A 23,292-nucleotide genomic window follows, 5' to 3' on the forward strand; every position below is an offset into this window, starting at 1 on the left:
AGAAAGCAAGTTAAATTCTGATACCATATTCTTTATATTTGTAATATGATACTTCTCTCGTAATCAATTACTTTTTGTTGCTATAATTTAATTTTATGGATTGTGACGTTACGTTAAAGTGAGATAAATCTCTATTTATTACACAAGGTTTATTTCTCGCATGTCTATGCAAATGATTAGGTTCTAAAAATATTTAGTACAATCAAATACATCCCTAACGTGAATTGAGGTTACGTTTGGCAGCATGGTATTTCGTTCACTTTTAATTTGGCTGTCGCAGTGTGCATTTGAAAAAATAATTATTCTCTGGTAAATTTTGAGATTTCTGCGCCATTCACTTATTTTATTAATAAAAAATAAAAAAAATGGGTACTTCAGAAGAGGACGAAAATTCTTCGAATGCCAGTGATGAAGAGCAGGAAATCGACGATGAAAATTCCGGGGATGAAGTTGAAGAAAACGATGAAGATGAGGAGGAGACTGAAAGTACAGGAAATGATATAGCAACAGACAATGTCGAAAGTTCTGTCACATGGAAAGACCTCGTAGGTAATCAATAATGTTATTATATATAAAATATTAATGAAGTTCGGTATTCTGTTTTAGGGTTTAACGGACGCGTTATGCCAGGCATGTGAAGAATTGAAATGGAAAGCTCCATCTAAGATACAAAAGGAGGCTATACCAGTAGCATTGCAAGGAAAAGACATTATCGGCCTGGCCGAAACAGGTTCCGGCAAGACTGGTGCTTTTGCCTTACCAATATTGCATGCTTTGCTGGAGAATCCCCAAAGATATTTCGCATTGATTCTTACTCCCACACGAGAATTGGCTTTTCAGATATCGGAACAGTTTGAAGCACTAGGTGAGTTAAAAAACGCGAACTATGCTTAGCTGTATGGATATTTGCCTTTCCCCGCTATCCTGCAGTATTATTATTTAAGCATGCAATGATGTAAAAATTTATTTTGATTTTTTTACATGAAATCATTTATTTTAGTTTCGTCACTACCTCTGAGTATTCGCTTATTAGTTGTATTTATAATATGTTCTATGTGATTTACTGAATAAGAACACTTTTTCAGGTAGCTCCATAGGCGTGAAATGTTGCGTTGTTGTTGGTGGTATGGATATGGTTTCCCAAGCGCTACAGCTGGCTAAGAAACCCCACATAATTATTGCTACTCCCGGCCGTTTAGTTGACCACCTTGAAAACATGAAAGGTTTCAATCTGAAAGCTATAAAGTATTTAGTAATGGATGAAGCAGATCGCATTTTAAATATGGATTTTGAGGTGGAACTGGATAAAATATTGAAAGTCTTACCACGTGAACGCCGAACGTTTTTATTCAGTGCAACTATGACAAAAAAAGTAAAGAAATTGCAACGTGCTTCGTTAAAAGATCCCGTAAAGGTGGAAGTTTCTAACAAGTATCAAACAGTTGAGCAACTCCAACAATACTACGTCTTTATTCCCGTTAAATATAAAGATGTTTATTTGGTACACATAATCAATGAGTTGGCTGGAAATAGCTTTATGATATTCTGCAGCACATGTGCAAATACTGTCCGCACAGCATTAATGCTGCGTGCTTTGGGCTTAGCGGCCATACCTTTACACGGTCAAATGTCTCAGAATAAACGTTTAGCCGCATTAAATAAGTTCAAAGCGAAAAATCGTTCAATACTCATTTCTACAGACGTAGCATCACGTGGTCTGGATATACCTCACGTTGATGTAGTGCTAAACTTTGACATACCAACGCATAGTAAAGATTATATTCACCGTGTTGGTCGTACGGCTCGTGCGGGTCGATCTGGTAAAGCTGTTACTTTTGTTACACAATACGATGTGGAATTATATCAACGAATCGAACATCTTCTTGGCAAACAGTTGCCATTGTATCCTTGCGAAGAGGATGAAGTTATGGCACTGCAGGAAAGAGTGAGCGAAGCCCAACGCACTGCGAAGTTAGAGCTTAAAGACTTGGAAGATAATAAGGGTAGTAAAAAAGGAAAATTTAAGAAAGCGGGAGATGATTATGATGATTCCGAGAATTTTTCTGGTGCTCGGAAGCGTATGAAACCTCAAGGTGGCCCTGGGGGCAAGAAAAATTGGAAAAAGGCGAAAAGGAAGTAATCTTCAGAAAGATCATCATAGTTCAGAGTGTAAATTTATTGTAGGATAGTTATAGCTCATAATTTTGAAAATAAATACTTTAAGCATATATTTTATATTTATATGTTTTACTTAACATAGACTTTTTCATTTAGGCAGAACTTATTCAATCAAAAATATTTTTGATTTGCTTTCTATGGTGACTGTAAAATAGGCGTCGTTATACAGATATTGGTATAGTCTTATATTTTTTACCAATAAGGTTAGAAGTAATTTGGCCATCAAATTTACGGTGTCCACTTTTCAAAAATGTAAATCAAGTTTTTATTAAAATTTTGTGAAAGTCTTTAATTTTCTTATATATTTGTATACAATATAATTTTCGCTAGGGTATTAATTACATCGATATTAACTAAAATTGTAAATTTATTATTTGCTTTTACATCTCGTCCATTGCAGTTTTAAGTGCCGACCTTTATTTTACATAAATTATACTATATAACCCACGATAACCTGTTTTGCAACAGATGTGGGGTTTCATATGTCTATAAATTTATACAAGAGCTAGTTAAAGATCAAAAGATTTTAGAAGGAATTTAAGGCGTAATCTCAATATGTATTGCACTGTATATCGAAAAGTTCACATACACCCTCGTCTTTTGTTAATACAAAATTGTAATCTTCATGGGGGGGATTTAGTTGAATTAGTGGAGCATTTTCTGAAATTATTAAAAAAAAAAAAGTTATTGTAGAATTATTAAGTAAACGAATGTATTTACCTAAGTTGGGATCATCTGGGAAAAATCTACGCAATGAGTGTTGTGCTGAAGAGTTTTTAAAAATTATTCGAGCAGCAAGTTGATTTTCTAATTCATCTTGTTCTTTCTTATGTTCGAGATTACAAAAGTACGTATGCTCATCAGTGACTAGAGTTGCTTTATTTGAAGTACTTGATTCTGAACAATTAGATGAAGACGGTGAAGGAGTTTCTAAGCGGGTAACTAGTGGAGCAGTTTCTAATTTAGGTGCTATACAGGTGCCTTGTTGCGTAACCAGCCGCACATCTACTTTTCCTCCATTATCCAGTGACACGTATAAGGAGTTCTGCATCATATTTCATATACACATTTTTTTAACATTTTAAGTTATAAAAATAAAGATTCTTACATGTGAAGGTTCTATTTTCACTTCTTCGTCATGATTAGGTATTACCAGAACAACTTTATCGCCATATATCGAAAGCAAGTCATCACGAGTTACATATGCGTAAGATTTGTTTACTTCGTCTTGTTTAATATATTTTAAATTACGCCGAGCATATTCTAATTGGAGATCTACATCGGCTTCAAGCGCTTTTAAATGCTTGGCTCGCGCATGCGCTGCTCTTAAACTTTGGTGCCCCGTACTACCATTCAGTGCGCCACTACAAAATTTATACATATATAATGTCAAAGCAAAAATGTAATAATAATAATTTGAAAAATATTACCGCCATCGTACTGTGCTGCAGTGTCTTGTCTTCTCAATCAATCCAACTCCTTCTAAAACATTTGTTATGTCATAAATTCTCCGCTTCTGGACATCCAACAGTTCTGTTGCCTAGAAATAATCAAACTATATATGTATAGACGTATATATCCCACTTCAATGTAAACATGTACCATATATGCTCATATATTTAACTACATTACCGTCGAGCAATTATTTATTCATTAAGGTAGTATCCAAAATATTTCCTTTTCTAAACTTGAAAAAGAACAACTCTAAACTTGAATTGTATGAAATTATTGTGAAAGCGCCAAATAAATTGGGCGGTATGCACTACACTACTTCCTAAAATGCAAACGTAAATTTCCCAAAGTGCACTTCTACGACATTACCTCTCTGAGATCTATCCGTCCATTGTTCCATTTCATCAATTGGACGAATTTTTGGGTAAGTGCCACAAGAGAACCAACCGCGCGCTGCTGTTGTTCTTGCCTTGTTGGGGTGGGCGCGGAATCGTTCACCACCATTCGTTTGCTCATCATCGTATCTTTCACAATGTTCACATCTACGTTGAAAACTCTTTTACTAAAGTTTGACTTCTTGCAAATCGTAATATAGCTTTATAATAATTAATTTCTTTTATGTTAAAGATCTTTCAACAAAATGTTTTAATATAGCGCGAATATTTATGATAAATATGATAACTAAACTTTCAACACTGCCGCCATTTCGTCTTCTTCTTCTTGATAATGTCATTGAAGTTCTCAAAAGATCACAATAGTGTAATTTATATACTTGGTTTAAGTAGGTCACATCGCCTACGATATTTAATAAAGTAATATAGGTTGTGGTTGCATTGTATAAACGCGATACAAAGGCAAAATAATCCTTTGTTTTCTTATTGCCAATACAGTTGCTTTAATAATTGTAAATGGATGCATGGCAACATCTGTAACTGTAACGAGACATCTACCGGGAAACACAGCTTATCAACAAAGAACGTATATTCAATTTTACCCTCTTCACATATTTCATCAGTTTTGTTTTTCTCTTGATTTTCGTAAGCGTGTTTTAAAGAACGTTGTATTAATTTATATATTTTGCAACTTTTATTTTAATCAAAATGTCTGCAAAAAAAGTACGTCCACGCCTTTCCAAGGGTATCTTGGAGATGAAGTTCATGCAACGCACCAAAGCGAAAGTGGATAAAGAGATCGAAGAAGCTGAAGGCCGCGAAATGTATTCTCAAGAAATTACCCAAAAAATGCTGAATAGCAATTCAAACTATATAATGGAGCCAAGTTTTGTGCATTGCGAAAATCTTATTGAGGGGCGACTTAGTTTTCGAGGCATGAATCCGGAAATTGAACGTCTTTTAGAGTTGGAACAAGCGGATAAACTAGCCAATACACGACATGAGCAACCTACTGAGGTGTCTGACAAGGATATGGCCTCCTTTTATAATGCACAGCAGGTGACAATGCAAAAGAAATTCCAAACAAAGGCTCAATTCAAAGCAAAACGCAACAACGTGGAGAAAACAAAATGGCAGAATAAAAAAGCGAGATTCCACAAACCTCAAGAGGACGATGTTTAAGACAACAATAAACGGAAAATTATTTCAACAAATGTATGTCATACGCTTGTGGAAATTCAAAACATGTATAAAACAACTCCAAACATTAAAAAATGTTATAAATGTCATTTATCAAACTGATACTTTTTAGTTGACACCTACTATCATTAAGAAAATTTATAACAACATTGAAGTAATACATAATTTCTTAACTGTACATATATATTTTTTATTTTATTTTTTAACTTTATAGTGGGGGTATCATAAAAATAACAATACAAAATTACCACTAATTTAGTCTATCTTAATAGCTTGTAGTGCATAGCACATTACGTTAGTATTAATCCACTTCCAGCGTCTACGACAAACGTTGTATGTGAAGCCATTTGTCAATACAGTTTGACAACCCACTGAAATCAATGCACGGAAACAATTTAATTAAAAAAAAATGTTTTGATTGAAGAAAAAACTTACATGCAGATAGGATACGTTGCACATCTAACGGTGATGCTAATTTGTCCCAGTGATGAGTATTTTTCGGTGCGATACCAAATACATTTTCAGCCAACAAAATTCCTCCTATCCATAGTGGAATAGTTTTGTTCATGGTAGTAATAAATATTGATCCTCCTGGCTGGAAATATGTCAAATAAATAGAATTTGTGTATATAATGATCTTCCTACCTTCAAGGTGTGAACACAATGTGTTAAGAACCCTGCTTTATCGTCAATGTGTTCCAACACTTCTGAGCACACAACAGCATCGTAATGGTTTAACTTCGTTTTCGCATGCACCTCAATGGGTTCAATTTTATAAGTTACATTATTCTTCAAATCTGGACTATGTATCTCCAAATGTTCTCTTGCAGTTCTTATTACGTCTTCTCCCAAGTCAACACCCGTTATATTTGCATTAAGGCGTGCTAATGCTTCAGTTAATATACCGCCACCACAACCTACTTCTAATATAGTCTGATCCTGTAAGACTTTTGTTGTATTTATTAATCTTGGATCTACGTTACCACGCGATGTGATACCATCTCGTATAAAAGGCACTCTATAACCAATATTTAAGTTAAAGTTAAGAATATAAGTCACTAAAAATATAATTGATTACCTCAGTTCGTTTAGCTTATGCAAACTTTGCATCGGTCCATTTAAATCCCACCAGTTTGCTGATAATTTGGCATGATGATCAATTTCTTTTTGTGTGCTAGCGGTATGTGTGTGCGTTCGCTGTGTTTGGCCATTAAGTGCAGAATTGTTAATCTTATTGGCAGATATTTGTGCATATCGGAGATGGGGAGTACCAACCAAAAGATGCCTGTAAAAATTTCATTATTTTTTCGAAATATGACTGTAGAGGATTAAAACCTTTGAATTTTTATTAAAGGCGATAACATTTTGGCTTCTTTCACGACTTAGTTAAAATTAACTCAAATATTTTACTTCAAAACAACTAAATTAAGTTTTTACATTCAATACACTTAAATAATTTTTAAATAAATAAATAGAGATCATATGGAAATGACAATAAATGGTGCTGCCACTGTTATTTTTGCAGCACAGAAAGCGAATATGCTAAACCGTTCAGTACTTTCATTAAACCCATTAAATTATATATTTGGAATATAATTATGGAATCAGTTAATTAATAACGTCTATTATTTATATTTAGTTCGAATATTATTATTTCTTGATATATATGTGTAAATATGCTGCCTGAAATTTTTTTAAATCTATTGTGTTGCCTGTGTTTGTTTTGTTATTCGTGCATATCCGGTTGAGGTAGAACGTCACGCTCAACTGACAATTCAAATCTAAGAAAACTACGAAAAATAGAACTTTCTACATATTTTTAATAAATAGTATGGCCAAAGTGAAAAAACGTTCAAAATTGGTGATTTATTTTATTATTATGTTATATTTGTTCCTTATGTGCATATGGCTTTCAAATATTGCGTATTAGAGAATGAATATGAATAGTTTTTTTGGGTTTGTAAAAATATTACATCAATTGATTCGAAAGTTTTTATGCAGCTTTAACAGCATGAAGAGCATAGCACAGTTTTGTAGTATTAATCCACCGCCAACGCCTATAAAAAACATTGTAAGTGAGGCCATTCAGCGATACCGTCTCACAATTCACTGGAACATATGGATGCATTAAAAAAGGTGAGTATGTATACATATATTAATAAGTAATGTTATGCTTACATGCAGCCAGAATGCGTTGCACATCTTGTGGTGCTATCAGTTTACTCCAGTGATGTGTGTTTTTCGGTGCAACACCAAATACATATTCTCCGAGAATAATTCCTATGAACCACTGTAGAACGGTCTTATTCAAGGTCGTAATAAATATGGAACCGCCTGGCTGATGTTTCGTAAACACGCGAGTTTATTGATCTTAATATAAAAACACAATTATTTAAAATTATACCTTTATAGCCCTAACGCAATCTTTTAAGAACGCTTCTTTCTCGTCAATATGTTCCAACACCTCTGAGCATACAACTGCATCATAATGATTTGCATATTCATCTGCATGTTGCGCTATTGACTCGGTTTTATAAGTTATACGCTCAACTAGTTCGGGACTATATTTCTTTAAATGTTTTTCGGCCGTCATGATTACGTCTGCGCCCAAGTCAACGCCAGTTACATTAGCATTTAGACGTGCTAACGCTTCCGTTAATATGCCGCCACCACAACCTACTTCCAAAATATTTTTACCTTTTAGTAATGGGGCTGTACTTATCAAGTTCATGTCGATGGTATTTCTGAAATTCTTGTCGACGGTACTTTGCGCCCTCAAACCATGGCTCACGAAAGGAACTCTGTGTATACATTTGTACGTACATAGTGAAGTGAAAAATATTATTTAATCTTTTTTAAAAATACTCATCGATAATACATATATTTGCGCACCTTAAATCGTTCAGCTTGTGTAAACCATGTAATGGCCCATTTAAATCCCACCAAGTCGCTGATAACCGCGCGTGATGATCAATTTCTTTTTGTGTGCTGTCGTTAAATTGTTGCAATTCTTTGTTTTTCTTTGCTGTGCTTGTATTCGGTGTTGAAGTGTAAGTTGTATTTGAAGACATTTGTGCGTGTTGAAAATTACCAAAAGTATTTTGCAAGAAATACCTGCTTTAAAAATATATTGGTAATTTCGAGTATAAATTGCTTAAAGAAAAAACCTTTGCTGTTGCAGCAAAAATGGCACTGCTTTGACCGTTCTCAACGACATATTGCTTTTGAATGCACTGAGTTCTTAATCCTGACTGCGCTTAAAAGTTAAAGTGAACGCTTATAATAGTTATAGCACAGCGGAAGTAACGAAGAACACACGTTTATTAATCTTAAATCTGATAATTAAAAGAGCAACCAACAAAAAGTGGCGTGAAGCTCAACTGCCCACAACTTAAGCCATAAAAACTCATAATTATACTTACCAATTAGCTTATCAGTGAAATGCTGTTAAAACAATAAGCAACAATGCATCATTTAAGTCATATTTTTGTTTTTTATTCTTTGTTTTATTTATTTACGTAGTTCAGTGGAAAATAAAAATAAAATTACATACTTAACAATATCACCGATTTACGCGGACCTAATTGAATAACTTTCGTTTCGAGAAAATATATATATGTATATGTATGTTCTAAAGCTAATCAATACACTAACGGGTGTGATCATGTGCCAAAGGTATGCATGTCAACTATACATATTATAATACTCGTATGTATTGTATATAATTTACATATTCTGTAACATTAATTATTATGATTTTAATTAATTTTAACTTGAAAAAAATAAAAAAAATTATGTACATGAAATTCAGTGTTAATTATGACGTAACTATCATAACAGTTTTTAAGCGCAAACAAGTAATATGGAATTATATATTATATATATTTTTTTTATTCCTGGCTTGAGAACTTAGCTTTTATTAAGTTTTGTGAGGTGCATTCCTATTATGAACTGGTAATTTGGCTAAATATGTTTATTGTGAAATTTGTTTCATTCGCATGCAGTTTCTTGTTATTAACATTGAATATTTTTGTTTTATTAGTTAGTGATATCGATTATGTTACTGTTTGATTGCTTACATCGTTAAGGTAACAAGTTCATTTTGTTGAGTAATTTTCTTGAATAGCTATGAGTTAATTAATTTTCACTTTTTTGTTGCACTCTAACTGTTTTTCACTCGCAATATTTTTCTGATTTTTGGTATTATTTTTCAATTTATTCGCTACTATTTGCAATATTTTTCTGATTTTCGTTATTATTCACTATTTTTTTTTGTTGAATTCCAAAATATTGCATATTTCCATTGCAAAATATTTATTTACTTAAATTAAAAAAAAAAAAATAACGCATTAAGTGTTTAAGTTTTTTTTTTTTATTTTAGGCGTTAAAACAATAGTGCTACTCATTTAATGTCATATTTTCAGTGGCATGCATGGCAATTTGTTGCAAATCACAATCAGCTGTTGATTCTTTTTCTCAAGTTTAGTTTATTTCGCCGTAAAATGGAAAATTTAAGCACATTTAAATGGAACATTGTTTTATTTGCTATTTTAAAATGAATTGTTCAAATATTTATAGCAAAACCGAATGGTGATAAATAAAGAACAGCTGACTTATTGCAATACTGCCACAGAGCGCGCATTTATGTTGCCATTTTGCCACTTTGTTACTATTATATCTGTGATTGACACATTAAATGAGTATCTTTTGTAAACAAAATGCCCATTGCTTCTGTCGTATAATAAATACATGTGCCCCTAGGAGAACATTCTACTAACTTTCGTTTCGGCTGTTTCAACTAAGATCTACGCTAAAACTTAACGCTTCAAGTACACCACTTTTTCATCTATACAACTTGAAATAAAAATTTTTGAGACCTTATCAATATTATTTTTTTTTGTTTTTCAGTTAAATGTGCTAAGAGCATCTGCATACATGTAAGTACATATATGCATTTTAAAGCTAATTTACTACCATAAAGTTGAGATTTTGCGAAGTCTGTATCTACCACTAAGTGCGCCTATAATTACACCATTTACCTTAGAAGTATAAGAACTAAATTCAACACTAATTGCGGCCTCGTCTAAGCTATTCGAAAAAATGCTGAGAAATTGAGAAAGAATTCACAATGCATTTACTTTATTTTTCTTTTTTTTTTGTTTTTCGAAAGCGCAATGCGTTTGCCGTTTAGTATATAAGTCAAATGTTCACTAACTTCAACTAGTACAACAAATATTATCTATAATTTTTGTTATATATATTTTTTGGGGGGAATTTTTAACGTTGCTAGTAATTTCGGTGATGTCAAAATGACACAAAAAGTTTTGCTTTCAGCGCAAAGTTAATATTTTCATTTAGTTAAAAGTTCGCATATTCGTATATACATACATTTTGTACATATGTATAGGTGTATATATTTTACTTTTCACTAACTTAAGTAATTAGGTTTGTCAGAAATTTCAAGCAAATAACGTTTTCCCTAAACATTACGTCATATTGTATACTCGTATGTGGTATAATTATATTTTTTTAAAGATTTTTTAAATCATTTTCTATTATATATTTAAGTTTTTATTTGTTTTAAAATTGTGTAACGTCTTATCATACGAAACATGAGTTACTTAAATTCATATATTTATATAACTATACATATATGTAAATATATATAGTGTAACTCTGCCATTTAATTCTTAAAATTATCATAAGGATGGTAGTTGCTGTTGTAATGCAGATAGTTGAATGAGTTTTGCAATATACTATATATTGTATATGTATGTATGTGTGTTTCTTATGCCGTTATACTTTAAAATAAAATTTGTTGCTTTCATTTTAGAAGTAAGTCCAGCTTTTCCTGCTTGCAGCATATTTAAATCGTACATAAATGTTTGTAAAGGTGTGTACTAGGGTGTGTAAAAAAAAAATATTTTTTTTCGCTTGGTGCTCTGAAAAATGGATTATTTTACAATTAAAGTAAACGTTTACGAGACAACCAACGCCAAAAATCAATGAAAAAAATAATACAATAATAAAAAATTGAATAAAAAAATTAAAATTGAAAAAATTGAATTGAAATTGAATTAAAAAAAATTAAAAAAGGTATTAAAAAATATAAAAAAAAAAATTAAAAAAAAATAATTAAAAGAAGTATTAAAAAATAAAAAAAACATAAAAAAAGTAAAAAAAAAAATAATAAAAAGTTAAAAAAAATATAAAAGAAATTAAAAAAATAAAAAGAAATTATAAACAACTTTTATAGCGCAATAAATTTCCTACAAGCCTATGACTCTGAAAAATAGGTTATTTTAAAATTTTTCGATTAAAGTAAGCGTTTACGAAATTTCCATCGTCAAAAATCAATGAAAAAAATAAATAAATTAATTAATAAAAAAAGTTAAAAAAAAAAATTAAATATCGAATATAGCAATAAAAAAAATATAAAATTTTTTTTAAAAAATTAAAAAATTAAAAAAAAAAAAAAATTAAAATAAAAAAAAAATTTCCAAAAATGTAATAGACAATTTTTGTTGCGCAGTAAATATTCCATAAGACTATTAGTTTTGCAATTTAAAATAATTTTTATTTTTTCCGTTATAAAATTCATAAGAAAAAACTAATTTGCCTTAAAATAATCAAACTTTAACCGTTGGGGTTACGAAAGAATCGCATTAGACCTGTTTTGTAGAGCTTTTAGTTTCCTACAAAACCTATGAAATGGTATTTTTTCAAGTAGTTGGAAGCGTGATATGATTTTTTCTATCTGCTAATAAGAAAAAATTAGAAAACTCGATGGCGGAGAATCTTCCCAGTAGAATTAAGAGCTCATATTTGGAGACACTTGTTTATAAAGCAATCATAATCCGAGCTCATACTTCGAGAGATTTTCTTAGAGGTGTCTAAGAACCTATTTTTCAGAGAATCAAGCAAAAAAAATATTGGATTTTTCTCACACAGCCTAGTGTGTACAGTATTGCAAAAAAATATTATTTAAATTTTTATTTTATTAAATGTGTGTAATTAAAAAAAATGTAAATAAAAAATATTTGTTTCATGAAAGGAAACATTGCTTAATTTCGCTATATAAAAAAAAAAGTTCGACAATACTTGCAACTTTCATGCATTCACTTTGTAACACACGAAAAGCCTCGTTACCGTTTTCCACGCAAATTTCGCTTGCGTTTGCTTTTATATTTTTTATTTATTTATTTTAGTTATACGTGAGTTATTTATGATATTTTGAGTGTGTGTGTGTGTTTACTGAAATTTAGTATATCACATTTTTTCGCCGTTGGTCGAATCCTCCGTCTCGGTTGGACTGATTGGCGACATCTCAACGCTGTCTAGCAGCGGTGTCTTCTCCTCACTGCACTGGCTGCTTTGGGCGTCGTGCATTGCGAAAATCTTTGAGAGCTCGGCGCCGCTCAGCGTCTGGTGTGTTGGCGAATCGTCGGGGGAACTGTTGTCGTCGGTGGCAGTGCCGGTACCACTGCCACTGCCACTGCCACCGCTGCCGGTAGCACCACTGTTGCCGCCGCTCTTATCTGTTAGGTTGACAAAGTGATCAACCGACTTGAAAATAGCGCTGCGCGAGACATGTGGCAATGCGTCTATCGTGCCGGCAGCAGTGGTGTTGGACGCGTTGGGCGAGGGGGATTGTGCTGTAGCGGTGGAGGTAAAATTTTGATGGCAGGATAGTGTAGCCAAGGAGGTGGTCTTTATATTGGTGGTGCGTAGGCGATTGATGGAGCAGCTGCTCCAGCTAAGCTGATTTGGGTTGGCACGTTTAGACTGTTGTTGTTGTTGCTGTTGTTGCTGCTGCTGATATTTCTGCTGTTGCTGGTGATTGTGTTGCATTTGTTGTTGTTGTGTTTTTGCTTGTTTTGTTGACTGATGTGCATTGTAGTGTGTGCGGCGCTGTTGCGCTTGTTGAGATTGTTGCTGTTGTTGTTGCTGCTGTCGATGCTGCTGTTTGGCGTGTTGGTGTGTATGATGATGATGTTGTTGTTGTTGTTGTTGTTGTTTTTCATTATAATACATATAACCGTAAACATTATTGTCATCATAGAAGCTCATTTCGTCCTCGGAGAAGCAGCATTGCTCACTTCCGCTCATTGTATTATTGATTGCTGTTTGTTTTAATTTCGTTAGTGTGACCAGATGTCTCTCTGAATATGATTTTCGCGCATCCATAACCCGCAAATAGTCATTTGTATCACCAAGATCTTCGCTCTTCGAACTGCAGTAACGACGCCCAGCACCGCTTGCACTAGCATTGCCACAGAAACTGGTGGTGACTGCCAAACCTTGAGCACCACCCACTCCGCCACCACCTCCGAATGCCTGATTCAGTCCAGATATTTCATTGATGGAACTACCACGGTTAAGCGATTGTCGACTTTGGCTGCGACTGCCGTACGAGGAACTGCTGTCGTAGTGATTGTCGCGCAACGAAGATGGTGACAGGCGCGCCGAGTGATTGGGTGACGTTTCCAACAGCGAGTCATTGGACTTAGCTATGCGATTCTTACGATAGAACTTGCTGTCGCGCCACATTGTTTGACGCGTGCTAACCGAACCCGAAGCCGTAGCGGGCCGCTGCATCTCCACGCTGGCTATGACGCTTTTATTGCCCACCGGTGACGTGCTCGTCATTTGATTGGACGTGTTGTCGTAGACCACTACCTGGCTTGACGTCTTGCTGATGCGGAACGAGGCGTGTGTAAGTTTCTTGTATTTCTCATCACGCTGCATGTTGACACGATTTTCCGAGTTTGTGCGATCTGCAATCGGCATAAAAGCACTATCAATGCGTCGCTCCTCTTCGAGTGAACGGAATGCCATGCGATTGACATTCTTTAAGAGTTTATCGGAAGAGGAGCGCTTATTTGGTGACATATCCTCAAACGAACTGACGCGATATTTTTGTGAGAATACCTCAATTGTACCGATACGTTTCGATGGTGATGTGGTATAAATAGAGTTTTGATCGTTAACTAGTATTTTGGGTGGGTCGAATTGTTGTGCTTGGGGTAGTGCGGCGCTACACGAGGATAGTGACGAATTGCTAGAGTTAGTAGTGGCAGTGACGAGTATTTTAGGCGAAAGCGAGACGGGAAATTGTTGTGGACGTATATTGCCTGTAGAGCCGGACGAAGTGGATGCGCCCGAATATGAGCCGGACATGCAATCGTCTATGTTTAAAAAGTTACTTGGCGACGTTTCACGACAAGGTGATGATATGGCCGAATCCTGCGACACCATACTTTTCGGTATAGTGGCTAATTCCAAACAAGTTTCCTTGCCACCTGTTGTTGTTGCGATTATAATATCCTCTACACCCTCATCAATCGGCGAAGATATCGACTGAAAACTACTTATGCGAAAACTGGACGAACCAACCGAGAGATCATTGTCGGTGAGTGAACCAAAAGCTGAATCTTGCGAAGGATTGCTGCGTCCATACTTCAAACACTTGAGTGAGTACTCGAGTCGACGACTCTTCGAATTCTTATAGTTGCACATATCAGCCGTTAGTTGGTGGTTGAATGAACCGCCGGCGGTTACACCATTCGTTGCGGCGGCCGCTGCTGACGTCGATGCCTTTGCATCATCGTTCACATGACTTTGACTATTTGCGTCAACTTGGTGCGCCGATGAATCACTGCTAGCCGGGCTGTCATTGTTTGATGTACTGTCATCGGCTTCAAGCTCCAATTGACCTGACTGTATTGTATTTTCGCCAATGTCCTTATCTTCTGCCACAATAAAGGCTGCAGCTGGCGTTGCGACAGAAGCAGCACCGGCGGTTGTTGAAGCAATACTTGTGCTACTACCCGACGAGCAGCGACCAGCACTTGAACCCAATGTTGGTGCATTCAAATTATTGCTGGAGCTACAACGTATTGTTAGCAAATGTGCTGGCGGTGGCGGCGTAGACGGTGACTCTATGTGCCTTTGCTGTCGTGACTGTTGTGTTGACTTTTGATTTTCTTGAGTACTATAGATATTGTCATCGGATTGGGTGGTGGTGTTCTCACAATAATGCAAGGGTGATGATTCAATCGTGTCAAAGTCCAGCGGTTTGTTCTCCCTAAAAGGATGAGCTTGTGTGTGATACTGGCGTTGGTGTGATAATGCTGTGAACTGGTCGTAGTAGTGTTGCGGATAGGAATGATGCTGGCGTTGGTGATAGTTTTGCATGCGTTGCAGCTGTTGTAAGCGTTGTTGGTGGTAGTTGCCATCGACGAGTATTTCATCAAGTAATCCTTCCTCCGAGTCGCTAGATATATCGAAAGAGTCCATTGTTCGACTATAGCTGTCAGGTGTTTTCGAAACGATAACGAAACGAAAATTTAAGAGAGAATTTTCATTAAAGTAATCACAATTTGTTGGTAGGAAGCAAAATACGTTACATAATGCATAAATAGTACTTCAATAAGCATCAGTTGTACACTCGCTCAATATTGAATGAGTTGGAGATGCTGTGTGTGGCTGTGAGTTTGTGAGTGCGAACATTGAGAGAAGAGAATGAGCAATGTGATACGCCAATACATCTAAGCAAGCAAAGAACATAGCTCAGAAAGCAAAATACATACCACAAGACAACAAGACAACAAGAAAAAATATTAAATATTTTGAAAATACTATTATAAAAATAAAAAAAAGTTTATATACCGCAAATATCTAGTAAAAGAATATTTTTACGAAAATATATGGAATAAATAAGTACTGAGTCGGAAAGTAATGGTTTGGGAATTATTTTTCTACTAGGCTTCTAGTTTAAGAAAACGCCAAGAATAATTTTATTTGGAGTCTCAACTTTTTCTTGCATACATACAGCGTCTACCAAAAGAAATGACGTGATTTTGACAGCTCGTGGCGGCCATGTTTGTTTACGGACTTGTGTCAAATTTTTTCTCATGTGTTCAGTAAGGTTTGCCATTTTATCATCGAGATTATCGGATGTCTACTCTACGAGCTCTTCGCGAAAAACACGGTTGTCTTAATGCTTCTTCTGCGAAATTAATTGCAAAACTCAAGAATTATTATAATTTCTACGATAGTATGCTTTATTCCCCTTAAAGAAAAGCACGCTGTGAAGGTAATATCGCTGCCGCTCAAGCTGTGTTGAGCCCAATCCGTCTTAGTCGGTTCAACGTCGTTCTGCGCAGCTGAATATCTCCGATGACAACATGGCAAACTTTGCGATTCAATTTGGATCTGCATCCGTATAAGACTGTGTTGGCGAAAGAACTGAAGCCGACTTATCCTTTGAACCGCCGTAGCTTTGTAAATTGGCTGCTGGAAATAATACGTTTGTTCGGAAAGTAATAGGAATGATTTTCTTCCGACGCGACTGTACTACCGACTGGATTCGGTAGAAGGCGTTCCTAGCTAACGAACGAGCAGCTGGTCAGTTGTCTCCGAGCACCTGGAGAGTCAGGAAAAACATTTTCGCGCGACGTGTTTCTGTGAGTGGTGCAAGCCGCAAATGGAGCATTCGTTAGAGCAGAAGTACGCGATTAAATTCTGTGTGAAACTCGATAAATCTGCGACAGAGACGTTTGATATGATCAGCAGGCTTACGCAGATGTTGCTTTTGCAAGAAGTGGTGTGTTTCGGTGGCGCTGATGAAGACCGTGTTGGGAGTCCTGCGACTTCGACAAACACCGACAATGTGACTCGTGTGCACAAAGTTTTGAACTCAGACCGTCGACCAAGTATTCGTTTTATTGCCTGGATGTTAAATTTAACAAAATCTGTGGTTCATGACATTGTGACGGAGCACTTGATCCTGTGCAAGGTATGCGCGAAGATGGTCCCAAAAGTGTTCAATAACGACCAGAAATCGCGGCGAGTGGAAGTCTGCTAAGAAAACTTGAACACGTGTGACCCCCAATTTTGGAATAACATAATCACAAGTGATGAGTTATGGATCTTTGAGTATAATGCCGAGACAAAGAAGCAATCTTCTGAGCATTTTGAGATCACAGAGGCAGCTGAATGTTGAATCACGGCTCCCATTCCGCGGAATGCCTTCCGTGACGCCTTCAATGCTTTGAAATCGCGCTGGCAGCGCTGCATCGACCCAGAAGGAGCCTATTTTGAAAGTTTTTAAAGAATTGTATCGATTGGTTCAATAATTTTTTTTTTTAATCGACTCAGTTCTATTACTTTCTGGACAAATCCTCTATATGCCAATGAGGATTTTCATCGAAAAATCATCTACACAGATGGAACCCATTTCTGACTTAAAAGTTTCGTCAATCAAATCCTAGCGTGTTTCAGAAAACGTCATCGCTTATCCAGTTTTATCCTTTGGTGCGGATTGTGGTATGGCGGTATCATCGGCCCTTATTTTTTTTTCGAAACGAAACTGGAAATTCTGGAAACTGGAACATCTTCAATAGAGATGTTGGCCGAATTTTATTGCCCGAAATTTTATGAAATCTATATTTGTAACAAGACTGTGTTTCATGCAATTCAAGGCTTCCAGATTATTTTCTCGGGGAATATGTTTAATCAAAGCCAACGGCTATCAAGCAGCAACGACCGATGAGCTCAGAGACAACATTCAGCGCAATATTGCCGAACCGAGCTGTGGTGGCCATTTGACTGACATTTTATTCAAATCATAAATGGCATAAAATTATCTGCATAGCAAAAAATAAAACAGAAAACATTTTGACCAAAATTGGGTGTTTTTTTTTTTTAATTTTAACATCACGTCGTTGTTGTTGGTAAACACTCTATACTTTTTTTACCCGAAAGGTGGTTGAAATTTTACTGTTAACGATTTTTTTTTTACATAGAAAGGCTTATAAGCTTTGTGTAGATAAAGATAGCTATACCGATAATATTTACAAATAAATAATAAATATAAAAATAAGCATATACAGGCATATATACAAGTATATACCCTATAAGCGCATAAAATGTTGCTTTACTTTGTTGACGGAAGTTTATGCTTTTATTAAGTCTAAATACCAACTACAAAAACAAAAACCATAGTAGAAGTACAAACATGCAACACTGTTTCGGCTTAAGCAAAGTGTAACTTATGCATTATAACTGTATATACATACACGACATACAAACGCGCAACAAAAAGCGGCAAACAGAAACTCAACAAAATCAACTAATTGAGCAACAAATTAGATTTACACATTTTAGGTAAAATTAACAACAAATTCACATACAAAAATTATAAATGAAATCGATTCAAATAGTAGATGGAACATTTTACTGTACTTTACTACTCTCTTACACACTGGCTGCAATTGCATGTTGCATATAAAAATTTTGCGAATAAAATTTTGGTATTGTGTGGTACTGTTTGTTTTTGGTGTTGTTGTGATAACGTTTACTTTTCTTATTGCGTGTTGTTTTTTTAACTATAAAATATTAATAATATATAAAATAAATCACACTTACCACTTCGACTAATATTTGCACATTAAATTTATATGTAGTAGTAGTAGTAGTAGTAGAAGATTTAATTAGTAGTAGGTAGGTGGAGGTACATAGGCTGTTGGGTTGTTTTGTCAGTTGTTGTTGTTATGAAGGTACGAGTAGGTACTGTATCCAGTTTTTAATTTGATTGTGGTAAACAAAACCGCAAAATAGGCAATTTAGTAATATATATTGCATCCATAAGTAGTAGTAGTAGTAGTGGTAGTAGTAGTACAAGTGGTAGAGATTGTTGTATTTTTATTTTTGAGCTTAATTGTATGCATTTCTAAAAATGTTAGTACATACGAAAGACTTCATAGGGCGCAGTTGGAGCACTGTATATATTTTGGTAACATATAATTATCTGAATTAATTGTAAAATGTGGCTACAATGTTTGAACATAGGCAAAATATAATAATAAAAATCATCTAATCGCAATTAGGTTTGTAAATAATAAGACAAATTTACAGCAAAACACCCACAAAACATAAATTATTGTATATAATTATTGAAATAGTAAATATAGGTAATAGAAAATTAATTATTGTGTCACTAAGTGTTAGAGGTTTTTAGTTGTTTTTAAGCAAAGTTCATTTTCTAAACATAACAAACATTTAATATGAACAAATCTTAGTTAATTTTAGTAAAGTAGAGAAAACAATTAAACATGCTCACGTATTTTCAACGTTACAGCTAATTGGAGCGTATTAATATTTATCAGATTTTTTTTGTCAAAACATTTTAAAAAATTGTAAATTAAGAAATTTTTAACGTGGTGTCCGGCAGCAAACAAAGTGGCGAAGTTATATGTAAACAAAAGCAACGGAGATTACGAAAACTTTTTGGCGAGATATCACAGCTTAGTTTAGAGATGCTTCAAAAAAATTAATTTTGGTAAATTTTAATTTCAACTAATTTCGATATAATTTTGTTGCTTTATGTTGCAGTAATTTTTCGAGTTTACGCGAATTATGTTTTAAACTAAATTTATCCTGTTTTTTTATTTATTGGCCCAACTGCTTGGGTACGATAGCTTCAAAGATGGTATGATTTCTGAAATATTTTATAAAGGGTGTTTGTAGAGGTGTAAAAATTTTATTTTTTTATGAACTCCAGAATAATTTACGAAAAAAACTGTGTTGCGGTCGTGTCGCCAAGATCACGAGCTTCAATTTCAGGCATCAAATAGTTGGTTATCATGGGGCGATAACAATCGCCATTTTCACTGATTGTTCGGTTACGTTCTCACCGGTATCATTTTTGAAGAAATCTGGATTGATGATTCTATCGGCCCACAAACCACACCAAACCGTTGTTTTTTCTGGCAGAAATCGCAGCTTTTGAATCTTTTCAGGCTGTCCTTTGTCTTAAATGCGGCAATTTTGCTTGTTTACATAACCATTGAGTCAAAAATAAGTCTCATCGCTGAGCAAAATTTGTCTCTTCGTCGGATCTTCTTAGTACTTTTCAAAAGCCCATAAAGCGAATTGATGTCGCCTGGTAAGGTATACTCGATTGAATATTATCCAATAATGAATGCTGCCTCAAGATGGGTGACGATGGGGATGTTCCGAATAGTACGCTCAGTAGGCCGATTATGATGACCTAAAGTTGAGCGAAGCGCGTGATAATGACAGCGAGTTTTACTGACCTTTGTGCCTAAGATGGATAAAATTGGGCGAAAACTTGATCTGGTCCCCCATATAACAAACATTAAACTTCCGGATGACTACACCTTATGATTGGTGATGGTATGTGAGGTTCCTTAATGAATCTCAGGGAATATTTTATTAGTATTTTCGCACGGTAACAGAGGAATGGGAGAATAATGTCATGTACCAAATTTGGTTGAAGTCGTTGGACGGTGCCTCATCCATCGTCTAGTTTTTACCCTGGTCCGTATTAAACCTTCTCACACCATCTTGGTTGTAAATTTATTTGTCTCTGTCGTATTTAGTTAATGATTTATTGCGCTTTTAGTAGTACCGTTATATGAGAGGTGGACGGTGTTATATTCTCATTTCGTTCTTGTAGTCGATGTCATTTTACGGAAGGCCCAAAAAACGTGCTGTTTCGACGGAGTTGGACCAAAGGGAAAAGGGCGTCAAATGAGTGGGGTTGGCGGGGTATGCAAAGAGGTGGCCAGTGCCATGCGGAGACTCATTGCCCGCAGAACATATGTTGGATATGTCGGAGTCTATTCTGCACAAGTAGGAGATTAACCTGCTACAATATCTAGAACAAAGCTGCGCAAGTTTCTCGCGGCCACTCGAGCTCTTTGTCTGCAATGAGTGGTGATTTGACTCTAAGAACGTCATTCACTGGAAGAGAGTCGGTGAAGGTGTTGGTAGGTCCGCTGTGAATGGCGGTCAGTGCTTGTCGGAAGTTAGTTGCTTCCGAGGTCTTGTCGGCGTATTGTTCGATGTCGTCGATGTAATTGAGGAAAGATCTCTTGATGTTCCTAGGAGGCGGTTTCGATCCAAGCAGGTGGCTGCAGGTGTGATGTCTGCCGCAAACATCCCAGCAGGAACTGCTTAGAGGGGAGTTCATTATGTTTCTTGACTGGAAGCATAAGCGTCTCACTATGTGGATGTTCAATGGGAGACATCAAGAGGCATCCAGTCGTAGTCCGGAGTGCAGTGCTCTGACCAGACTGTAGTTTCTTCATCTGCGTTCCACTGCACCCAGGCGACCATATTGCTGCAGCATAGTTGAGAACCGGACGGCCGATTGCTTTGTAAGTTGCCAACAACGTTTCTTTGTCTTTTCCTCATGTTGCGGCTCTGTATCTTGGCGATAATCGCGGTCGTATGAGGAGTAAAGGAGCAGTGTCGGTAGGAGCGCTTAAACGATTCGTCTTGACCGAATTCGATTTTTGTTTCTTAAGTGGCTTATCATATATTATTTATTGCTTAGTTATGGCAGTTTATAGGATTACACATAATTGCGTTTTGTGGGCGTAGCAATGGTCCGATTTCGCCCATGTGCAAAACCGACCGTTTTATGATGTCGAAAACCATGTGTATCAAGTTTCATTAATATATCTCATTTTGTACTCAAGTTACAGCTTGCACTGACGAACAGACATGCAGTATACAAATGTAAATAATCGATTTTTTGAAATTCACAAGTGGTTATATTCATAACCTTAATAACCTTAAGTCATATAAGCGACCTTCAATCAAAAACAGCGTGAAGAATATTGGTTTCTAACTTTCGAATATAATTTGTCCATTACTCATTTAAGATAAAGTACACCTCCAAAAAAAAACACCCTTTATAAACCACTAATTTCATATTTTTTTAATGATAATGGCGAAACCGGTTTTGACTGTCACCAATATTCCATTACTTAACATGCAAAATTAGAGCGGTCGAGCGCGCTTCATTTTGCTTTATGTCAGCGTTAGCGCTCACAAACTTTTTTCATTTTGCTGCTAATTAAGTGAGCTACACTGTGGGGTACTTGTATAGTTGGGATAATGCAACACGCTGCCAATTTACACTGAGGACGCGCCAAAAACCGTTGCTCTTTCCACTTTGTAAGCTGGGACACAGCACAGGTTTATGCGAGTAATCAGCAAACACCAAATAAAAAATTTACACTGACAAAACACAAAGAAATTACTATAAATATGTGATGAAAATGTATGTATGTATTAGGATGAGCAGAGAATGGCGTTGTTGTTGACAACAATGGTGACGATAACTACACGCACACAAGTGAACTCTTACGAATAGATGTGATGAATGGTGAATAGAACGCGGAACTTCAGTATAGAACTAACAATGACATTACAGGCGAATTTCGTGTGTGAAAGTGACAGAAATATGAAAGATTGCAGTAGAGAACTAGTGAATAGTTATGCGTAAGATATGCCAGTCAGACGATTGATGTGTGTGTATAGGTGTGTATATGACACTAAAACATTGTATGGGTGCTTTAGGGGGTGAGATGCAACATAAAACTGTTATACATTACTATTCTTTGTTAAGATTTTAATAATGAAAATTGATATTTGGCGCTTGATATCTAGGCTTTTTTCATGTTTGCGCATAAATATGGCGGTGTGTGTGTGTGTTTGTATGTATGTCTATTTAAATAAACACTTACCCGCGTCGACCGTCGCGTGGCGTTGATGGCGGTGTGCTCGGTGAGCTCATTTCGCTAAGTGAACTACCGAGCGATGCACATTGTCGCTTCTTAACGGCATACAAGAGATTGAGTGTGGATCTGCTGAGGCTCGGCTTGATTGTCTACACAGCACATACATACATACATATTTATTTGAAATACAACGAAAGCATAAATTTGCAAGTCTTCATTGTCAGCTTTTTGCTTTTTAGAGATACTTACGCTAAAGCAAGGACCACGTAATTCACGCAAATCGATGCTTCTGAAGAGATCACATAAGACTAGGTCTTCGACGGAGGGGCAGACACCGCTTGGCGGTTCGAATATTAAGCCAAGTACATCTAAAATCTGTTTTGGTTATAGAAAAAATGTTAATAAATTACTCAGAAGTTAAAAAAATTTATATGTAAAAATTATAACCTTGAGAGGGTTTGCTACGTTCAAGAATTTTTAAGTATTTCTGGTATTATATTTTTTTAAGTTCA

At 35.5% G+C, this 23,292-nt stretch overlaps 6 protein-coding genes across 13 annotated transcripts in view; 2 read left to right on the plus strand and 4 right to left on the minus strand.

Annotated features, from left to right (window-relative positions):
* Positions 1-252: 252 nt before the first annotated feature.
* On the plus strand, positions 253-2,235 carry LOC105231159 (probable ATP-dependent RNA helicase DDX47). The gene is made up of 3 exons (XM_011212301.4): positions 253-545; positions 607-865; positions 1,086-2,235. The coding sequence occupies exons 1-3, from the start codon at positions 366-368 to the stop codon at positions 2,138-2,140; spliced, it is 1,494 nt and encodes a 497-aa protein (XP_011210603.2). The 5' UTR covers positions 253-365; the 3' UTR covers positions 2,141-2,235.
* Positions 2,236-2,440: 205 nt separating this feature from the next.
* On the minus strand, positions 2,441-4,363 carry LOC105231160 (transcription factor E2F2). Its single transcript, XM_011212302.4, has 5 exons — positions 4,000-4,363; positions 3,609-3,718; positions 3,287-3,542; positions 2,899-3,223; positions 2,441-2,838 (listed from the first exon to the last, which is right to left on the minus strand). Exons 1-5 carry the CDS (start codon positions 4,147-4,149, stop codon positions 2,729-2,731), a joined length of 951 nt encoding a protein of 316 aa, XP_011210604.1. The 5' UTR covers positions 4,150-4,363; the 3' UTR covers positions 2,441-2,728.
* Positions 4,364-4,637: 274 nt separating this feature from the next.
* Positions 4,638-5,400, plus strand: LOC105231161 (M-phase phosphoprotein 6). The gene has a single exon (XM_011212303.4). The coding sequence runs from the start codon at positions 4,731-4,733 to the stop codon at positions 5,202-5,204; it is 474 nt and encodes a 157-aa protein (XP_011210605.2). The 5' UTR covers positions 4,638-4,730; the 3' UTR covers positions 5,205-5,400.
* Positions 5,401-5,458: 58 nt separating this feature from the next.
* On the minus strand, positions 5,459-6,716 carry LOC105231162 (ubiquinone biosynthesis O-methyltransferase, mitochondrial). Its single transcript, XM_011212305.4, has 5 exons — positions 6,558-6,716; positions 6,301-6,507; positions 5,868-6,240; positions 5,658-5,817; positions 5,459-5,593 (listed from the first exon to the last, which is right to left on the minus strand). Exons 1-5 carry the CDS (start codon positions 6,584-6,586, stop codon positions 5,478-5,480), a joined length of 885 nt encoding a protein of 294 aa, XP_011210607.2. The 5' UTR covers positions 6,587-6,716; the 3' UTR covers positions 5,459-5,477.
* A 178-nt stretch (positions 6,717-6,894) lies between these two features.
* On the minus strand, positions 6,895-11,310 carry LOC105231163 (ubiquinone biosynthesis O-methyltransferase, mitochondrial). Of its 2 annotated transcripts, none has more exons than XM_011212306.4 (5): positions 8,390-11,310; positions 8,115-8,339; positions 7,627-8,023; positions 7,401-7,560; positions 6,895-7,331 (listed from the first exon to the last, which is right to left on the minus strand). In XM_011212306.4, the coding sequence occupies exons 1-5, from the start codon at positions 8,437-8,439 to the stop codon at positions 7,216-7,218; spliced, it is 948 nt and encodes a 315-aa protein (XP_011210608.2). In that variant the 5' UTR covers positions 8,440-11,310; the 3' UTR covers positions 6,895-7,215. The 2 variants fall into 2 exon arrangements, with proteins under 2 accessions (XP_011210608.2, XP_011210609.2); XM_011212307.4 differs by having other exon boundaries at positions 6,896-7,331; positions 8,115-8,336.
* A 611-nt stretch (positions 11,311-11,921) lies between these two features.
* The window catches only part of LOC105231164 (slowpoke-binding protein), an 85,280-nt gene continuing 73,909 nt past the window's right edge, over positions 11,922-23,292 (minus strand). For 4 of the 7 annotated variants that reach the window (XM_049459722.1, XM_049459715.1, XM_049459709.1 and 1 more), the window contains 3 exons: positions 23,030-23,155; positions 22,787-22,929; positions 11,922-15,534 (listed from right to left, as the gene is read on the minus strand). In XM_049459722.1, coding sequence (XP_049315679.1) covers positions 12,492-15,534; positions 22,787-22,929; positions 23,030-23,155 — 3,312 coding nt within the window. In that variant the 3' untranslated portion in view covers positions 11,922-12,491. Of the gene's footprint in view, positions 15,535-18,653; positions 19,007-22,786; positions 22,930-23,029; positions 23,156-23,292 lie in introns of those variants that run through there. The other 3 variants (XR_007423160.1, XM_049459742.1, XM_049459733.1) reach the window with 3 other exon arrangements.

Source organism: Bactrocera dorsalis, chromosome 1 (assembly GCF_023373825.1).
Source record: "Bactrocera dorsalis isolate Fly_Bdor chromosome 1, ASM2337382v1, whole genome shotgun sequence".
Lineage (NCBI taxonomy): Eukaryota > Metazoa > Arthropoda > Insecta > Diptera > Tephritidae > Bactrocera > Bactrocera dorsalis.

Coding starts and splice junctions, on each gene's coding strand:
- LOC105231159 (XM_011212301.4), top strand. CDS start 366: ATGGGTACTTCAGAAGAGGACGAAAATTCTTCGAATGCCAGTGATGAA. Junction 546..606: donor CTGTCACATGGAAAGACCTC/GTAGGTAATCAA, acceptor ATTCTGTTTTAG/GGTTTAACGGACGCGTTATG. Junction 866..1,085: donor GGAACAGTTTGAAGCACTAG/GTGAGTTAAAAA, acceptor ACACTTTTTCAG/GTAGCTCCATAGGCGTGAAA.
- LOC105231160 (XM_011212302.4), bottom strand. CDS start 4,149: ATGATGAGCAAACGAATGGTGGTGAACGATTCCGCGCCCACCCCAACA. Junction 3,543..3,608: donor TGCAGCACAGTACGATGGCG/GTAATATTTTTC, acceptor TAAATTTTGTAG/TGGCGCACTGAATGGTAGTA. Junction 2,839..2,898: donor CCCAGATGATCCCAACTTAG/GTAAATACATTC, acceptor TAATAATTTCAG/AAAATGCTCCACTAATTCAA.
- LOC105231161 (XM_011212303.4), top strand. CDS start 4,731: ATGTCTGCAAAAAAAGTACGTCCACGCCTTTCCAAGGGTATCTTGGAG.
- LOC105231162 (XM_011212305.4), bottom strand. CDS start 6,586: ATGTTATCGCCTTTAATAAAAATTCAAAG. Junction 6,508..6,557: donor CCTTTAATAAAAATTCAAAG/GTTTTAATCCTC, acceptor AAATTTTTACAG/GCATCTTTTGGTTGGTACTC. Junction 6,241..6,300: donor CATAAGCTAAACGAACTGAG/GTAATCAATTAT, acceptor TATTGGTTATAG/AGTGCCTTTTATACGAGATG.
- LOC105231163 (XM_011212306.4), bottom strand. CDS start 8,439: ATGTCGTTGAGAACGGTCAAAGCAGTGCCATTTTTGCTGCAACAGCAA. Junction 8,340..8,389: donor TTTTTGCTGCAACAGCAAAG/GTTTTTTCTTTA, acceptor ATATTTTTAAAG/CAGGTATTTCTTGCAAAATA. Junction 8,024..8,114: donor CACAAGCTGAACGATTTAAG/GTGCGCAAATAT, acceptor ATGTATACACAG/AGTTCCTTTCGTGAGCCATG.